We start from the raw sequence: 19,288 nt of genomic DNA on the forward strand, positions 1-19,288 counted from the left end.
TATTAACTAACGGTTGTATGGATAGTGACTTCACAATGTACACCTATCAGTGTATGATATTAACTAACGGTTGTATGGATAGTGACTTCACAATGTACACCTATCAGTGTATGATATTAACTAACGGTTGTATGGATAGTGACTTCACAATGTACACCTATCAGTGTATGATATTAACTAACGGTTGTATGGATAGTGACTTCACAATGTACACCTATCAGTGTATGATATTAACTAACGGTTGTATGGAAAGTGACTTCACAATGTACACCTATCAGTGTATGATATTAACTAACGGTTGTATGGATAGTGACTTCACAATGTACACCTATCAGTGTATGATATTAACTAACGGTTGTATGGATAGTGACTTCACAATGTACACCTATCAGTGTATGATATTAACTAACGGTTGTATGGATAGTGACTTCACAATGTACACCTATCAGTGTATGATATTAACTAACGGTTGTATGGATAGTGACTTCACAATGTACACCTATCAGTGTATGATATTAACTAACGGTTGTATGGATAGTGACTTCACAATGTACACCTATCAGTGTATGATATTAACTAACGGTTGTATGGATAGTGACTTCACAATGTACACCTATCAGTGTATGATATTAACTAACGGTTGTATGGAAAGTGACTTCACAATGTACACCTATCAGTGTATGATATTAACTAACGGTTGTATGGATAGTGACTTCACAATGTACACCTATCAGTGTATGAATATTAACTAACGGTTGTATGGATAGTGACTTCACAATGTACACCTATCAGTGTATGATATTAACTAACGGTTGTATGGATAGTGACTTCACAATGTACACCTATCAGTGTATGATATTAACTAACGGTTGTATGGATAGTGACTTCACAATGTACACCTATCAGTGTATGATATTAACTAACGGTTGTATGGATAGTGACTTCACAATGTACACCTATCAGTGTATGATATTAACTAACGGTTGTATGGAAAGTGACTTCACAATGTACACCTATCAGTGTATGATATTAACTAACGGTTGTATGGATAGTGACTTCACAATGTACACCTATCAGTGTATGATATTAACTAACGGTTGTTGTATGGATCAGTGTATGACTTCACAATGTACACCTATCAGTGTATGATATTAACTAACGGTTGTATGGATAGTGACTTCACAATGTACACCTATCAGTGTATGATATTAACTAACGGTTGTATGGATAGTGACTTCACAATGTACACCTATCAGTGTATGATATTAACTAACGGTTGTATGGATAGTGACTTCACAATGTACACCTATCAGTGTATGATATTAACTAACGGTTGTATGGATAGTGACTTCACAATGTACACCTATCAGTGTATGATATTAACTAACGGTTGTATGGATAGTGACTTCACAATGTACACCTATCAGTGTATGATATTAACTAACGGTTGTATGGATAGTGACTTCACAATGTACACCTATCAGTGTATGATATTAACTAACGGTTGTATGGATAGTGACTTCACAATGTACACCTATCAGTGTATGATATTAACTAACGGTTGTATGGATAGTGACTTCACAATGTACACCTATCAGTGTATGATATTAACTAACGGTTGTATGGATAGTGACTTCACAATGTACACCTATCAGTGTATGATATTAACTAACGGTTGTATGGATAGTGACTTCACAATGTACACCTATCAGTGTATGATATTAACTAACGGTTGTATGGATAGTGACTTCACAATGTACACCTATCAGTGTATGATATTAACTAACGGTTGTATGGATAGTGACTTCACAATGTACACCTATCAGTGTATGATATTAACTAACGGTTGTATGGATAGTGACTTCACAATGTACACCTATCAGTGTATGATATTAACTAACGGTTGTATGGATAGTGACTTCACAATGTACACCTATCAGTGTATGATATTAACTAACGGTTGTATGGATAGTGACTTCACAATGTACACCTATCAGTGTATGATATTAACTAACGGTTGTATGGATAGTGACTTCACAATGTACACCTATCAGTGTATGATATTAACTAACGGTTGTATGGATAGTGACTTCACAATGTACACCTATCAGTGTATGATATTAACTAACGGTTGTATGGATAGTGACTTCACAATGTACACCTATCAGTGTATGATATTAACTAACGGTTGTATGGATAGTGACTTCACAATGTACACCTATCAGTGTATGATATTAACTAACGGTTGTATGGATAGTGACTTCACAATGTACACCTATCAGTGTATGATATTAACTAACGGTTGTATGGATAGTGACTTCACAATGTACACCTATCAGTGTATGATATTAACTAACGGTTGTATGGAAGTGACTTCACAATGTACACCTATCAGTGTATGATATTAACTAACGGTTGTATGGATAGTGACTTCACAATGTACACCTATCAGTGTATGATATTAACTAACGGTTGTATGGAAAGTGACTTCACAATGTACACCTATCAGTGTATGATATTAACTAACGGTTGTATGGATAGTGACTTCACAATGTACACCTATCAGTGTATGATATTAACTAACGGTTGTATGGATAGTGACTTCACAATGTACACCTATCAGTGTATGATATTAACTAACGGTTGTATGGAAAGTGACTTCACAATGTACACCTATCAGTGTATGATATTAACTAACGGTTGTATGGATAGTGACTTCACAATGTACACCTATCAGTGTATGATATTAACTAACGGTTGTATGGAAAGTGACTTCACAATGTACACCTATCAGTGTATGATATTAACTAACGGTTGTATGGAAAGTGACTTCACAATGTACACCTATCAGTGTATGATATTAACTAACGGTTGTATGGAAAGTGACTTCACAATGTACACCTATCAGTGTATGATATTAACTAACTGTTGTATGGAAAGTGACTTCACAATGTACACCTATCAGTGTATGATATTAACTAACGGTTGTATGGATAGTGACTTCACAATGTACACCTATCAGTGTATGATATTAACTAACGGTTGTATGGAAAGTGACTTCACAATGTACACCTATCAGTGTATGATATTAACTAACGGTTGTATGGAAAGTGACTTCACAATGTACACCTATCAGTGTATGATATTAACTAACGGTTGTATGGAAAGTGACTTCACAATGTACACCTATCAGTGTATGATATTAACTAACGGTTGTATGGAAAGTGACTTCACAATGTACACCTATCAGTGTATGATATTAACTAACGGTTGTATGGATAGTGACTTCACAATGTACACCTATCAGTGTATGATATTAACTAACGGTTGTATGGAAGTGACTTCACAATGTACACCTATCAGTGTATGATATTAACTAACGGTTGTATGGATAGTGACTTCACAATGTACACCTATCAGTGTATGATATTAACTAACGGTTGTATGGAAAGTGACTTCACAATGTGTACACCTATCAGTGTATGATATTAACTAACGGTTGTATGGATAGTGACTTCACAATGTACACCTATCAGTGTATGATATTAACTAACGGTTGTATGGATAGTGACTTCACAATGTACACCTATCAGTGTATGATATTAACTAACGGTTGTATGGATAGTGACTTCACAATGTACACCTATCAGTGTATGATATTAACTAACGGTTGTATGGATAGTGACTTCACAATGTACACCTATCAGTGTATGATATTAACTAACGGTTGTATGGAAAGTGACTTCACAATGTACACCTATCAGTGTATGATATTAACTAACGGTTGTATGGATAGTGACTTCACAATGTACACCTATCAGTGTATGATATTAACTAACGGTTGTATGGATAGTGACTTCACAATGTACACCTATCAGTGTATGATATTAACTAACGGTTGTATGGATAGTGACTTCACAATGTACACCTATCAGTGTATGATATTAACTAACGGTTGTATGGATAGTGACTTCACAATGTACACCTATCAGTGTATGATATTAACTAACGGTTGTATGGATAGTGACTTCACAATGTACACCTATCAGTGTATGATATTAACTAACGGTTGTATGGATAGTGACTTCACAATGTACACCTATCAGTGTATGATATTAACTAACGGTTGTATGGAAAGTGACTTCACAATGTACACCTATCAGTGTATGATATTAACTAACGGTTGTATGGAAAGTGACTTCACAATGTACACCTATCAGTGTATGATATTAACTAACGGTTGTATGGAAAGTGACTTCACAATGTACACCTATCAGTGTATGATATTAACTAACGGTTGTATGGATAGTGACTTCACAATGTACACCTATCAGTGTATGATATTAACTAACGGTTGTATGGATAGTGACTTCACAATGTACACCTATCAGTGTATGATATTAACTAACGGTTGTATGGATAGTGACTTCACAATGTACACCTATCAGTGTATGATATTAACTAACGGTTGTATGGATAGTGACTTCACAATGTACACCTATCAGTGTATGATATTAACTAACGGTTGTATGGATAGTGACTTCACAATGTACACCTATCAGTGTATGATATTAACTAACGGTTGTATGGATAGTGACTTCACAATGTACACCTATCAGTGTATGATATTAACTAACGGTTGTATGGATAGTGACTTCACAATGTACACCTATCAGTGTATGATATTAACTAACGGTTGTATGGATAGTGACTTCACAATGTACACCTATCAGTGTATGATATTAACTAACGGTTGTATGGATAGTGACTTCACAATGTACACCTATCAGTGTATGATATTAACTAACGGTTGTATGGATAGTGACTTCACAATGTACACCTATCAGTGTATGATATTAACTAACGGTTGTATGGAAGTGACTTCACAATGTACACCTATCAGTGTATGATATTAACTAACGGTTGTATGGATAGTGACTTCACAATGTACACCTATCAGTGTATGATATTAACTAACGGTTGTATGGAAAGTGACTTCACAATGTACACCTATCAGTGTATGATATTAACTAACGGTTGTATGGAAGTGACTTCACAATGTACACCTATCAGTGTATGATATTAACTAACGGTTGTATGGATAGTGACTTCACAATGTACACCTATCAGTGTATGATATTAACTAACGGTTGTATGGAAAGTGACTTCACAATGTACACCTATCAGTGTATGATATTAACTAACGGTTGTATGGATAGTGACTTCACAATGTACACCTATCAGTGTATGATATTAACTAACGGTTGTATGGAAAGTGACTTCACAATGTACACCTATCAGTGTATGATATTAACTAACGGTTGTATGGATAGTGACTTCACAATGTACACACCTATCAGTGTATGATATTAACTAACGGTTGTATGGATAGTGACTATCACAATGTACACCTATCAGTGTATGATATTAACTAACGGTTGTATGGATAGTGACTTCACAATGTACACCTATCAGTGTATGATATTAACTAACGGTTGTATGGATAGTGACTTCACAATGTACACCTATCAGTGTATGATATTAACTAACGGTTGTATGGATAGTGACTTCACAATGTACACCTATCAGTGTATGATATTAACTAACGGTTGTATGGATAGTGACTTCACAATGTACACCTATCAGTGTATGATATTAACTAACGGTTGTATGGATAGTGACTTCACAATGTACACCTATCAGTGTATGATATTAACTAACGGTTGTATGGAAAGTGACTTCACAATGTACACCTATCAGTGTATGATATTAACTAACGGTTGTATGGAAGTGACTTCACAATGTACACCTATCAGTGTATGATATTAACTAACGGTTGTATGGAAAGTGACTTCACAATGTACACTATCAGTGTATGATATTAACTAACGGTTGTATGGAAAGTGACTTCACAATGTACACCTATCAGTTTATGATATTAACTAACGGTTGTATGGATAGTGACTTCACAATGTACACCTATCAGTGTATGATATTAACTAACGGTTGTATGGAAAGTGACTTCACAATGTACACCTATCAGTGTATGATATTAACTAACGGTTGTATGGATAGTGACTTCACAATGTACACCTATCAGTGTATGATATTAACTAACGGTTGTATGGATAGTGACTTCACAATGTACACCTATCAGTGTATGATATTAACTAACGGTTGTATGGAAAGTGACTTCACAATGTACACCTATCAGTGTATGATATTAACTAACGGTTGTATGGATAATGACTTCACAATGTACACCTATCAGTGTATGATATTAACTAACGGTTGTATGGATAGTGACTTCACAATGTACACCTATCAGTGTATGATATTAACTAACGGTTGTATGGATAGTGACTTCACAATGTACACCTATCAGTGTATGATATTAACTAACGGTTGTATGGATAGTGACTTCACAATGTACACCTATCAGTGTATGATATTAACTAACGGTTGTATGGATAGTGACTTCACAATGTACACCTATCAGTGTATGATATTAACTAACGGTTGTATGGATAGTGACTTCACAATGTACACCTATCAGTGTATGATATTAACTAACGGTTGTATGGAAAGTGATTGTATTTATTTTAGACCTTTTTATCAGTCCTATCGTATCCTTTCCGGTCTTGTCTCGCTTTGATTTATGAAGAATGTGGCTTTTTATCCCCCGCCCAACGAAGTTGGCGGGGGATATACAAATGGGTTCCGTCCGTCCGTCCCTCCGTCCGTCTGTCCGTCCGTCTGTACGAACAGTTTCCGGAGCATAACTCTAAAACCAGTAGAGATATTTCCACGAAACTTCATAGACACTATGGTCTAGTAGTGCCTTTTACTATTTTAAGGTTTTCACTTTTTGTACTTTTTTTCTGTAACCATGGAAACATTGCTGAAAATTGCAGATTTTTGTGTAAGAATCGTTTCCGGAGCACAACTCTAAAACCAGCAGAGATATTTCCATGAAACTTCATAGACACATTGTTCTTATGGTCTAGTAGTGCCTTTTGCTATTTTTAGGTTTTCATTTTTTACACTTTTTCCGTAACCATGGAAACATTGCTGAAAATATCATATTTTTGTACCAGGTTCGTTTCCGCAGCATAACTGGAAAACCGGTTGAGATATATGCACGGAACTCCATAGGCACATTAGTCTTATGGTCTAGTAGTGCCTTTTGGTATTTTAAGGTTTTCACTTTTTGTACTTTTTTCTGTAACCATGGAAACATTGCTGAAATGGCAGATTTTTGTGTAAGAATCGTTTCCGGAGCACAACTCTAAAACCAACAGAGATATTTTCATGAAACTTCATAGACACATTGTTCTTATGGTCTAGTAGTGCCTTTTGCTATTTTTAGGTTTTCACTTTTTGTGCTTTTTTCTGTAACCATAGAAACATTGCTGAAAATATCATATTTTTGTAGCAGGTTCATTTCCGGATCATAACTCTAAAACCAGCATAGATATTTCCACGAAACTTCATAGACACATTCTTTTTATGGTCTAGTAGTACCTTTTGCTATTTTTAGGTTTTCATTTTTTGCACTTTTTCCGTTACCATGGAAGCATTGCTGAAAATATCATTGTAAATGGTAAATGTTACTTTGCAAAACTCCACCCATCTTTGTGTATATAGTCTAATATAAATGTCATGGCTGTATACCTGATTCAACAATTGCAGCCCCGCTCTACTTGAATTATACTCCATCTTTCTTTAGCTCAACTTCCTTTTTCCTGTTTTTTTCATACACATAAGTCTCCACAATCAAACTTACTTCAGCTTTGATATCTCCATTGGCGGGGGATCTGAATGACTATGTCCTTGTATGTTTTGAAGACATTTCTAAATCCTGGTGGCTATAGATAGATAATCATTACTGATCTATTTAACAGCTCTTCAGTATGACCCCCGGGGAGAGTCTGTCAGGGCAGGGCCTCTTTAACGTCAAGGTAAGTAGAAAGTTACAATTATCTTGACTTGTTTGAACATTATTTTGTTCACTTCCAGGTAGATTGTCTGATTTGATGATATTTGATGTCTTTTAGTCACTGTTTGGTGTACACATTTGATCATGTTTACAGAGTAAGTTGGACGATGGTTACAGTTGATCATGTTTACTATATTTTGGACGGCGGTTACAGTTGATCTTGTTTACTATATTACAGGGTTAGTTGGACGGCGGTTACAGTTGATCGTGTTTACTACATATTACAGGGTTAGTTGGACGGCGGTTACAGTTGATCATGTTTACTATATTACAGGGTTAGTTGGACGACGGTTACAGTTGATCATGTTTACTATATTACAGGGTTAGTTGGACGACGGTTACAGTTGATTGTATTTACTATATTACAGGGTTACTTGGACGGCGGTTACAGTTGATCATATTTACTATTTTACAGGGTTACTTGGACGACAGCTATGAGAGGCAGTGTAAGGGATCACTGTTTGGAGGACTGGTTCAGAGTCGTTCCCTGTCCCTACAAGACCGACTACAGCTACCAGATCTAGTGGATCCAGAGGACAGCGGGTTAGTCACCAAGGTTTATAATGTTACAGAGAGACATTGATACAGGTTCTGTTGGAAGGACACTTGGTTATAGATTTCAGATATCAATCCTATTGATAAAAGTTCGATTTACCTGATCTTTGGTCTAAATATGCCATTCTCTTGATCTCAACTTTTTTTGTCTCTGTGTATGTCTTGGCTGTGTATGTACATTTCACTTATAATATCCATATGCTATACAACCCTGTAAAATTTGTTTTGTTTTCTATATTTTCACATGAACATTCTGACTGACATTCTGAATACTCTAAGTAGGATACTTTCACTAAATAACTCTTGTACTACAAATTATGTCTATTTAGATGTAAATTGATCTATACCATGAATCAGACTATGAATATCTTTGTTTTATTCACAATATCCACACACAGTTCTTTGCAACAGATCAACTTTCATCCCAATACATACTTTACTAACTTACCACTCTATACTGTAGAATGTTTGATGTGCGGATACCCAAAGTCCTCTACAGCAGTCAAAGCCAGGTAACACTCACTCTAATGATTCTATGTTTGAATGGGGAAGGTTGAGCACTGCTCTTCCATTACTTAAGGTAGAATATTTGAAATTGAAATGACATTGACAATTTTAATGTAAAGTTGTTTTAAAATAAAACACAACTTATGTTTTTTCTCTGTCAGCTCATGAACTAAAAGTTCTGTAAATAAAACTCCTAACTCAGTACAAAGCATGCTAATGTTAGCCAACTGTTTATGGTAATTAAAATGTGACCTAGTAACGGGATCTATAAATGATTGTATAATGCTCTTTTTCATCAAATTGTTAAAAGTTTTAAGTTAAATATCCTTGATACCTTTGCTAGTGTTCAGCAGAAGAAGACAGTGCTGTAGTGAGTATGGATGTATCGGGTCAGCTACAGCAGCTGGAAGGCTCTAAATCACTCAGCTACATCTGTGACACAGATTCAGCTATGGGAGGCTCCATCTGGGATGAAGCGATGGAGTTCACTCCCAGCAAACACTTCCGATGGGAAACACGAGGCCAGTACGTACTCTCTTGTTTTATGTAGGCTCTATGGGGAAATATGATATATCTTATGAATTCTTTTGCTATAATTTCTTGGTATTATTTTTTCATCAATAAGTGTTTATGAATACATTGAGAACTTGACATCATAAACAGCAGCCGTAGTCTTTTAATTTTTGCTGGGATGATATTTTCATATGCACAGCTGTAATGGCTCACAAAATTTTAATGCTCTAAAATTTGAGTCAAAATTTATATTTTTTACCGGCAATGTTTTAACTGGCTACAGATTTGTGTTAACATAATTTCTCTGGTATTAGTGACCCAGGTAGCCGCCCGGACCGACCATACCTAACTGAGGCCGGCCCTACAGGGGTTGATATGTGGTACAGTATGAGGCTGAAGGAGTTATCTATCCTGTGTCCGACCCTGTCAATAGCTACACTACGTCCAGTCCGTGAGAGGGACCTTGTCCGAGACGTTATCAACATGATGATAGGAGTGCCGTCAGCGACGTACCAGATGTTGCCTGTATGTCTTCAGGAGTTTATCATACTTTTTAGTAAATTCAAAATCAAATGTTTGAAACGTCAGACTGTATATTTTTGCAAATTATGTGAATCTTTATATAACCTATGATTCAGTATTACATGACTGCTTTTCCATTTTGATATCTCTGTCCATTCAGAATTTTCAATATCATACAATTCTGAAGAAGCTTTTAAAATCATATTTTCATTTAGATCATACTCTCATTTTAAAATCCCTGTTTCATTTTGTTTAAAAACCATAATTTGTATTACCATAGCTGTTAATTAAAACCTGATTACTTTATTTACTGATCAGGACAGCCAGTCATTTGAGATGTCAGAAGGTGTATACATCAGTGGAATGACGCCAGACTGCCTTCGTCGAGTCTCTCAGGACTTTATCATGTGTGGTACTTACTATAATCTGCTGGTTCAGTTCTCCCTACCTCCGATGATTGACTCATTCTACAGTAAAGGTCTGGTATACCAGGCTTTCTGTGGGGCGGTCAGGAAATACCTACAGCATTACAGGGGAGTAATACTCTCTATACCAGCCGACATCTCACTCCTCCGACTCAAGTTCATCTGCCAGCAAATCTTCAACCAGATCCGGTAGGTTACTTGTGAAACATTAGTGTATTATATAGAATATAGGATCTGAAATAGTGTCATTGACATTGTAACCTCAATAAGATAGAAGGTTAAGATTATGAACTGTTTTGATTTTTAACATTACTGCATTGGTTTTCAGATACCTTGCCCATTTATGTAAATGTACAACTGTGGAGGATCTGAAAGCAGAAGAGGATTTCCCCACTGTAAGTACTGTCTTGGCGGATCAATGGGTCTATTACACAAAATTTTCAAAAGAAATTTATTGAAAATACTGTGTCTGAGAAAACTTTGACTCATAATAATATCCATCTGCGAATGCCTGATAATGATAACTAACTCTATCAGAAACCCTTGTACATCAAATGAGTAATGTAAAATGACATCTTGACCACTGCAGCGAAGGAAAGGCTGGCTAGTGGTAGAATGTCAAAAACCTCCAGCGTAGTGATAGATTCAGAGTCTGGGTACTAGTGGTATTAGGCATCATAATTATTCATCCCATTTATGTCTATATTGTATTAATAACGATAAACTGACATTTTGGAATTTTCATGAATTTCTTTTAAATACATTAAGTGAATTGCTAAGACCCATTTCTAGTTGTTGTACCCATATCTTGGTTGTTTTGTATGATATTCTTGGCCTCTGTTGTAGGGAATACATCTGTTGAGCTACGTGTACCGTGAGTGTTTAGAATGTGCCAGTACAGATAACTATCCCATGATGCTGTCCATACTCCAGTCAGCCTGTGGGCCCTACACTGTGTAAGTCCATATTATATCAATGACTATCCCATGATGCTGTCCATACTCCAGTTAGCCTGTGGGCCCTACACTGTGTAAGTCCATATTATATCAATGACTATCCCATGATGCTGTCCATACTCCAGTCAGCCTGTGGGCCCTCCACTGTGTAAGTTCATATTATATCAATGACTATCCCATGATGCTGTCCATACTCCAGTCAGCCTGTGGGCCCTCCACTGTGTAAGTCCATATTATATCAATGACTATCCCGTGATGCTGTCCATACTCCAGTCAGCCTGTGGGCCCTACACTGTGTAAGTCCATATTATATCAATGACTATCCCGTGATGCTGTCCATACTCCAGTCAGCCTGTGGGCCCTACACTGTGTAAGTCCATATTATATCAATGACTATCCCATGATGCTGTCCATACTCCAGTCAGCCTGTGGGCCCTACACTGTGTAAGTCCATATTATATCAATGACTATCCCATGATGCTGTCTATACTCCAGTCAGCCTGTGGGTCCTACACTGTGTAAGTCCATATTATATCAATGACTATCCCATGATGCTGTCCATACTCCAGTTAGCCTGTGGGCCCTACACTGTGTAAGTCCATATTATATCAATGACTATCCCGTGATGCTGTCCATACTCCAGTCAGCCTGTGGGTCCTACACTGTGTAAGTCCATATTATATCAATGACTATCCCGTGATGCTGTCCATACTCCAGTCAGCCTGTGGGCCCTACACTGTGTAAGTCCATATTATATCAATGACTATCCCATGATGCTGTCTATACTCCAGTCAGCCTGTGGGCCCTCTACTGTGTAAGGCCATATTATATCAATGACTATCCCATGATGCTGTCCATACTCCAGTCAGCCTGTGGGTCCTACACTGTGTAAGTCCATATTATATCAATGACTATCCCATGATGCTCTCCATACTCCAGTTAGCCTGTGGGCCCTCCACTGTGTAAGTTCATATTATATCAATGACTATCCCATGATGCTATCCATACTCCAGTCAGCCTGTGGGCCCTCTACTGTGTAAGTCCATATTATATCAATGACTATCCCATGATGCTCTCCATACTCCAGTTAGCCTTTGGTCCCTCCACTGTGTAAGTCCATATTATATCAATGACTATCCCATGATGCTCTCCATACTCCAGTTAGCCTTTGGTCCCTCCACTGTGTAAGTCCATATTATATCAATGACTATCCCATGATGCTGTCCATACTCCAGTCAGCCTGTGGGCCCTACACTGTGTAAGTCCATATTATATCAATGACTATCCCATGATGCTGTCCATACTCCAGTCAGCCTGTGGGCCCTACACTGTGTAAGTCCATATTATATCAATGACTATCCCATGATGCTGTCTATACTCCAGTCAGCCTGTGGGTCCTACACTGTGTAAGTCCATGTTATATCAAGGACTATCCCATGATGCTCTCCATACTCCAGTTAGCCTTTGGTCCCTCCACTGTGTAAGTTCATATTATATCAATGACTATCCCATGATGCTGTCTATACTCCAGTCAGCCTGTGGGCCCTACACTGTGTAAGTCCATATTATATCAATGACTATCCCATGATGCTCTCCATACTCCAGTTAGCCTTTGGTCCCTCCACTGTGTAAGTCCATATTATATCAATGACTATCCCATGATGCTGTCCATACTCCAGTCAGCCTGTGGGTCCTACACTGTGTAAGTCCATATTATATCAATGACTATCCCATGATGCTCTCCATACTCCAGTTAGCCTGTGGGCCCTCCACTGTGTAAGTTCATATTATATCAATGACTATCCCATGATGCTATCCATACTCCAGTCAGCCTGTGGGCCCTCTACTGTGTAAGTCCATATTATATCAATGACTATCCCATGATGCTCTCCATACTCCAGTTAGCCTTTGGTCCCTCCACTGTGTAAGTCCATATTATATCAATGACTATCCCATGATGCTCTCCATACTCCAGTTAGCCTTTGGTCCCTCCACTGTGTAAGTCCATATTATATCAATGACTATCCCATGATGCTGTCCATACTCCAGTCAGCCTGTGGGCCCTACACTGTGTAAGTCCATATTATATCAATGACTATCCCATGATGCTGTCCATACTCCAGTCAGCCTGTGGGCCCTACACTGTGTAAGTCCATATTATATCAATGACTATCCCATGATGCTGTCTATACTCCAGTCAGCCTGTGGGTCCTACACTGTGTAAGTCCATGTTATATCAAGGACTATCCCATGATGCTCTCCATACTCCAGTTAGCCTTTGGTCCCTCCACTGTGTAAGTTCATATTATATCAATGACTATCCCATGATGCTGTCTACACTCCAGTCAGCCTGTGGGCCCTACACTGTGTAAGTCCATATTATATCAATGACTATCCCATGATGCTCTCCATACTCCAGTTAGCCTGTGGGCCCTCCACTGTGTAAGTCCATATTATATCAATGACTATCCCATGATGCTATCCATACTCCAGTCAGCCTGTGGGCCCTCTACTGTGTAAGTCCATATTATATCAATGACTATCCCATGATGCTCTCCATACTCCAGTTAGCCTTTGGTCCCTCCACTGTGTAAGTCCATATTATATCAATGACTATCCCATGATGCTCTCCATACTCCAGTTAGCCTTTGGTCCCTCCACTGTGTAAGTCCATATTATATCAATGACTATCCCATGATGCTGTCCATACTCCAGTCAGCCTGTGGGCCCTACACTGTGTAAGTCCATATTATATCAATGACTATCCCATGATGCTGTCCATACTCCAGTCAGCCTGTGGGCCCTACACTGTGTAAGTCCATATTATATCAATGACTATCCCATGATGCTGTCTATACTCCAGTCAGCCTGTGGGTCCTACACTGTGTAAGTCCATGTTATATCAAGGACTATCCCATGATGCTCTCCATACTCCAGTTAGCCTTTGGTCCCTCCACTGTGTAAGTTCATATTATATCAATGACTATCCCATGATGCTGTCTATACTCCAGTCAGCCTGTGGGCCCTACACTGTGTAAGTCCATATTATATCAATGACTATCCCATGATGCTCTCCATACTCCAGTTAGCCTTTGGTCCCTCCACTGTGTAAGTCCATATTATATCAATGACTATCCCATGATGCTGTCCATACTCCAGTCAGCCTGTGGGTCCTACACTGTGTAAGTCCATATTATATAAATGACTATCCCATGATGCTCTCCATACTCCAGTTAGCCTGTGGGCCCTCCACTGTGTAAGTTCATATTATATCAATGACTATCCCATGATGCTATCCATACTCCAGTCAGCCTGTGGGCCCTCTACTGTGTAAGTCCATATTATATCAATGACTATCCCATGATGCTCTCCATACTCCAGTTAGCCTTTGGTCCCTCCACTGTGTAAGTCCATATTATATCAATGACTATCCCATGATGCTCTCCATACTCCAGTTAGCCTTTGGTCCCTCCACTGTGTAAGTCCATATTATATCAATGACTATCCCATGATGCTGTCCATACTCCAGTCAGCCTGTGGGCCCTACACTGTGTAAGTCCATATTATATCAATGACTATCCCATGATGCTGTCCATACTCCAGTCAGCCTGTGGGTCCTACACTGTGTAAGTCCATATTATATCAATGACTATCCCATGATGCTCTCCATACTCCAGTTAGCCTGTGGGCCCTCCACTGTGTAAGTTCATATTATATCAATGACTATCCCATGATGCTATCCATACTCCAGTCAGCCTGTGGGCCCTCTACTGTGTAAGTCCATATTATATCAATGACTATCCCATGATGCTCTCCATACTCCAGTTAGCCTTTGGTCCCTCCACTGTGTAAGTCCATATTATATCAATGACTATCCCATGATGCTGTCTATACTCCAGTCAGCCTGTGGGCCCTACACTGTGTAAGTCCATATTATATCAATGACTATCCCATGATGCTGTCCATACTCCAGTCAGCCTGTGGGCCCTACACTGTGTAAGTCCATATTATATCAATGACTATCCCATGATGCTGTCCATACTCCAGTCAGCCTGTGGGCCCTACACTGTGTAAGTCCATATTATATCAATGACTATCCCATGATGCTGTCTATACTCCAGTCAGCCTGTGGGTCCTACACTGTGTAAGTCCATATTATATCAATGACTATCCCATGATGCTCTCCATACTCCAGTTAGCCTTTGGTCCCTCCACTGTGTAAGTCCATATTATATCAATGACTATCCCATGATGCTGTCTATACTCCAGTCAGCCTGTGGGTCCTACACTGTGTAAGTCCATATTATATCAATGACTATCCCATGATGCTGTCCATACTCCAGTCAGCCTGTGGGTCCTACACTGTGTAAGTCCATATTATATCAATGACTATCCCATGATGCTGTCCATACTCCAGTCAGCCTGTGGGTCCTACACTGTGTAAGTCCATGTTATATCAAGGACTGAAGTATTTCTTACTATTACTTCATTTCATGAAACAAGAGTTAATTCTCTTACTCTAAAGAAATGCTTAGATTCTCATGTAAATGAAAAATGACCAAGAGAAAGAGCATGGTGATAATAGGAATGATTCACTGAAAATCTAATTACAAAAATTGTCTAATTCTGTGTACTTTGTTTTGTTTGATAGATTTGTACAGGACTGGGTGTTCCACGGGATATGCCAGGATATTTATGGAGAGTTTATGATAGAAATCCACTCAGATTATCTACTGTTCAGGGGTATGTATACATAAGCCATGCTAACATAATCTTCATGTTTTGATTGTTTTCACCTGCAAATTTTATATTTTTACAATATACTCACATCTTTTGTAAAAGTTTTAGATAAATACAGGAAGTTGATTATGTGCTGTTTGTGTGACATAAAGTTTATTGAGTGAAATGGGGACATATCTAATTACAACGGTTGCGAGTTATTGACTGATTTGATGTGCTTACAGACAAGAACTACTGGACACATGGTTATAAACTGATGACCAATGAAGTGTCGGCCAGCGTACCACTGTTCCTGGCCGCCCTCGCCTCAGATATCTTTGTCTGCGGCAAATCTATCAACCTACTCAAGGCCTGCTGTCCTCAGGTAGGTTTTGTACATCGTACAGCAATATCTGTATAAATATACAGCATTATCTGTATAAATAAACGGTAAGGACTGTTTCAATATACAGCAGTAACTGTTTCAATATACAGCAATAACTGTTTCAATACACAACAATGTCTGTATGAATTTATTAAATTACAGCAATATCTGTCCAATTTTATTGATTTTAACTTTGGTTTATGAGTTAGGTAATTATTATGAAGTATTTGTTGATATTGTTGAGTAAGACATGCACTTGATGAACAGAAAAAAATTTATAGATGGTAGAATTTTCATTCTTTGCTGTTGTTGATAAATTACAGTAGATGAGAGTAAGCACATTTTGTTTTAATTTCAGAATTTCCTGTGTAACATAGCAGACATTGACATACCCCGGATATCTGTTACATTCTCAGAGGAAGAACTAGGAGGATTAGACGGCCAGTGTCAATTTTATGTCAACAAGATGAAGCAAATCGCCCGCCAGTTAACTCTTTCAAGGTATCGGTTATAAAATACAGAGTTCACTTCTCAATATACTCTCAATGTTATTATATTGTATTTATTTTTGATACTTTGTTTATTACTATGAAATTACTTCATGCTAATCTTGACAAAAAATGCATGCACACTGTTGGTAATTACGAAGTTAAACTGAAAAATTGATTAGGCTTTTGATTCAAAGTAAAACATATCAAGCAAAAAAATTCCAAACAGAAAGTTTATACTTAATATCATGAACTTAATTTCAGACTGAACAAAGGGAGAACAATTGTATTTTGATAGTTTTATTGTCAGGAGAATTTGTGTATTGACTAGAATAGATATTGATTGTATTGATCATTTTTTCTGTCCTCAGACAACAGAAAAAGGAAATGGAGGAGGCTGCAAAGAAAATCTTGTTACAGAGAGCGAATGAGGTGGCAACGCAAGAGATTCAGAGACTTCAAGGTTAGCTATTTATAGAAAATAATGTAATTCTATGTAACTGAATGGTATTGGAAAACTTCAAAATGTTGAAACGGTCTGTCTTTTTGTTAAGGATGTATTCTTCTGAGGTTTCAGTCCCGTTGAAGTCTCGTTTCAACATAGATCAAAGAAGTTATGAGATTTTCAAATATAATTTATCAGTATCTGTAGAAAGTTGCCAGATGCAAATTTTGTCAAAAAATTACATTTCTATTTTTAGTAGATTTTTTTATACAGGGATTTTAAGAAATGGCCCATTTGGCGCCCATTTTGAAATTGTGCCTTTTTTCGCTTCAAGTAGAGCCACAGTTTTTCCATTTTTTACTGAAATTGTTTTTACTAAAATCATCACTGCGCCAGCATTGTTAGCTTTATTTAGCTAATTTTTGCTGCAAATCGTTACTAGGTTCGTAGTAATTAAAATATTGAGCAATAATATGTGAAACGATACACTTTTGTGACTTTATTTTTACATTTAATGGTAATTTGGGCACTTTTATTTTTTACTCTAAAATACTGAAAAATAACAAAAATTCAAATCGCCTTTCGTCCGTGGTCCGTCGTCCGTCCGTCCGTCCTTCCGTCCGTCCGTCCCGTCCTTCCGTCCGTACCGTCCGTCCGTCCGTTAACAATTCTTGTTACCGCTATATCTCAGAAAGTACAGAAGGGATTTTTCTCAATTTCACATGTAGGTTCCCCTAGGGCCCTAGTTGTGCATATTGCATTTTGGGACCAATCGGTCAACAAGATGGCCGACTGGCGGCCCATTCTTGGATTTTGATAGTTAAAGTTTGTTACCGCTATTTCTCAGAAAGTTATGAAGGGATCTTTTTCAAATTTCATATGTAGGTTCCCCTAAGACCCTAGTTGTGCATATTGCATTTTGGGACCGATCGGTCAACAAGATGGCCGACAGGCGGCCATCTTGGATTTTGATGGTTAAAGTTTGTTACCGCTATTTCTCAAAAAGTACTGAAGGGATCTTTCTCAAATTTCATATACAGGTTCCCCTAGGGCCCTAGTTGTGCATATTGCATTTTGGGACCGATCTGTGAACAAGATGGCCGACAGGCGGCCATCTTGGATTTTGATAGTTAAAGTTTGTTACCGCTATTACTCAAAAAGTGCTGAAGGGATCTTTCTCAAATTTCATATACATGATCCCCTAGGACCCTTGTTGTGCATATTGCATTTTGGGACCGATCGGTGAACAAGATGGCCGACAGGCGGCCATCTTGGATTTTGATAATTAAAGTTTGTTACCACTATTTCTCAAAAAGTACTGAAGGGATCTTTCTCAAATTTCATATGTAGGTTCCCCTAGGACCCTAGTTGTGCATATTGCATTTTGGGACCGATCCGTTAACAAGATGGCCGACAGGTGGCCATCTTGGATTTTGATAGTTAAAGTTTGTTACCGCTATTTCTCAAAAAGTGCTGAAGGGATCTTTCTCAAATTTCATATACAGGTTCCCCTAGCACCCTAGTTGTGCATATTGCATTTTGGGACCGATCGGTCAGCAAGATGATCGACAGGTAGCTATCTTGAATTTTGATAGTTAAAGTTTGTTAACACCATTTCCCAGAAAGTACTGAAGGAATCTTTCTCAAATTTCATATGTAGGTTCCACTACGACCCTAGTTGTGCATATTGCATTTTGGGACAGATCGGTCAGCAAGATGATCGACAGGTAGCCATCTTGAATTTTGATAATTGAAGTTTGTTACTGCTACATAT

General features: G+C 37.9%; 1 protein-coding gene across 1 annotated transcript in view; it reads left to right on the plus strand.

Annotated features, from left to right (window-relative positions):
• The first annotated feature begins 7,883 nt into the window (after positions 1 to 7,883).
• Positions 7,884 to 19,288, plus strand: part of LOC138323171 (gamma-tubulin complex component 6-like) — a 40,766-nt gene continuing 29,361 nt past the window's right edge. Inside the window, 12 exon segments of the mRNA XM_069267581.1 lie at positions 7,884 to 7,961; positions 8,415 to 8,542; positions 9,018 to 9,066; positions 9,405 to 9,586; positions 9,889 to 10,099; positions 10,415 to 10,710; positions 10,850 to 10,916; positions 11,368 to 11,477; positions 16,129 to 16,220; positions 16,442 to 16,581; positions 16,940 to 17,082; positions 17,441 to 17,532. Coding sequence (XP_069123682.1) covers positions 7,914 to 7,961; positions 8,415 to 8,542; positions 9,018 to 9,066; positions 9,405 to 9,586; positions 9,889 to 10,099; positions 10,415 to 10,710; positions 10,850 to 10,916; positions 11,368 to 11,477; positions 16,129 to 16,220; positions 16,442 to 16,581; positions 16,940 to 17,082; positions 17,441 to 17,532 — 1,558 coding nt within the window. The 5' untranslated portion in view covers positions 7,884 to 7,913.

The sequence above is a fragment of the Argopecten irradians genome, chromosome 5 (genome assembly GCF_041381155.1).
Source record: "Argopecten irradians isolate NY chromosome 5, Ai_NY, whole genome shotgun sequence".
NCBI classification, from domain to species: Eukaryota; Metazoa; Mollusca; class Bivalvia; order Pectinida; family Pectinidae; genus Argopecten; species Argopecten irradians.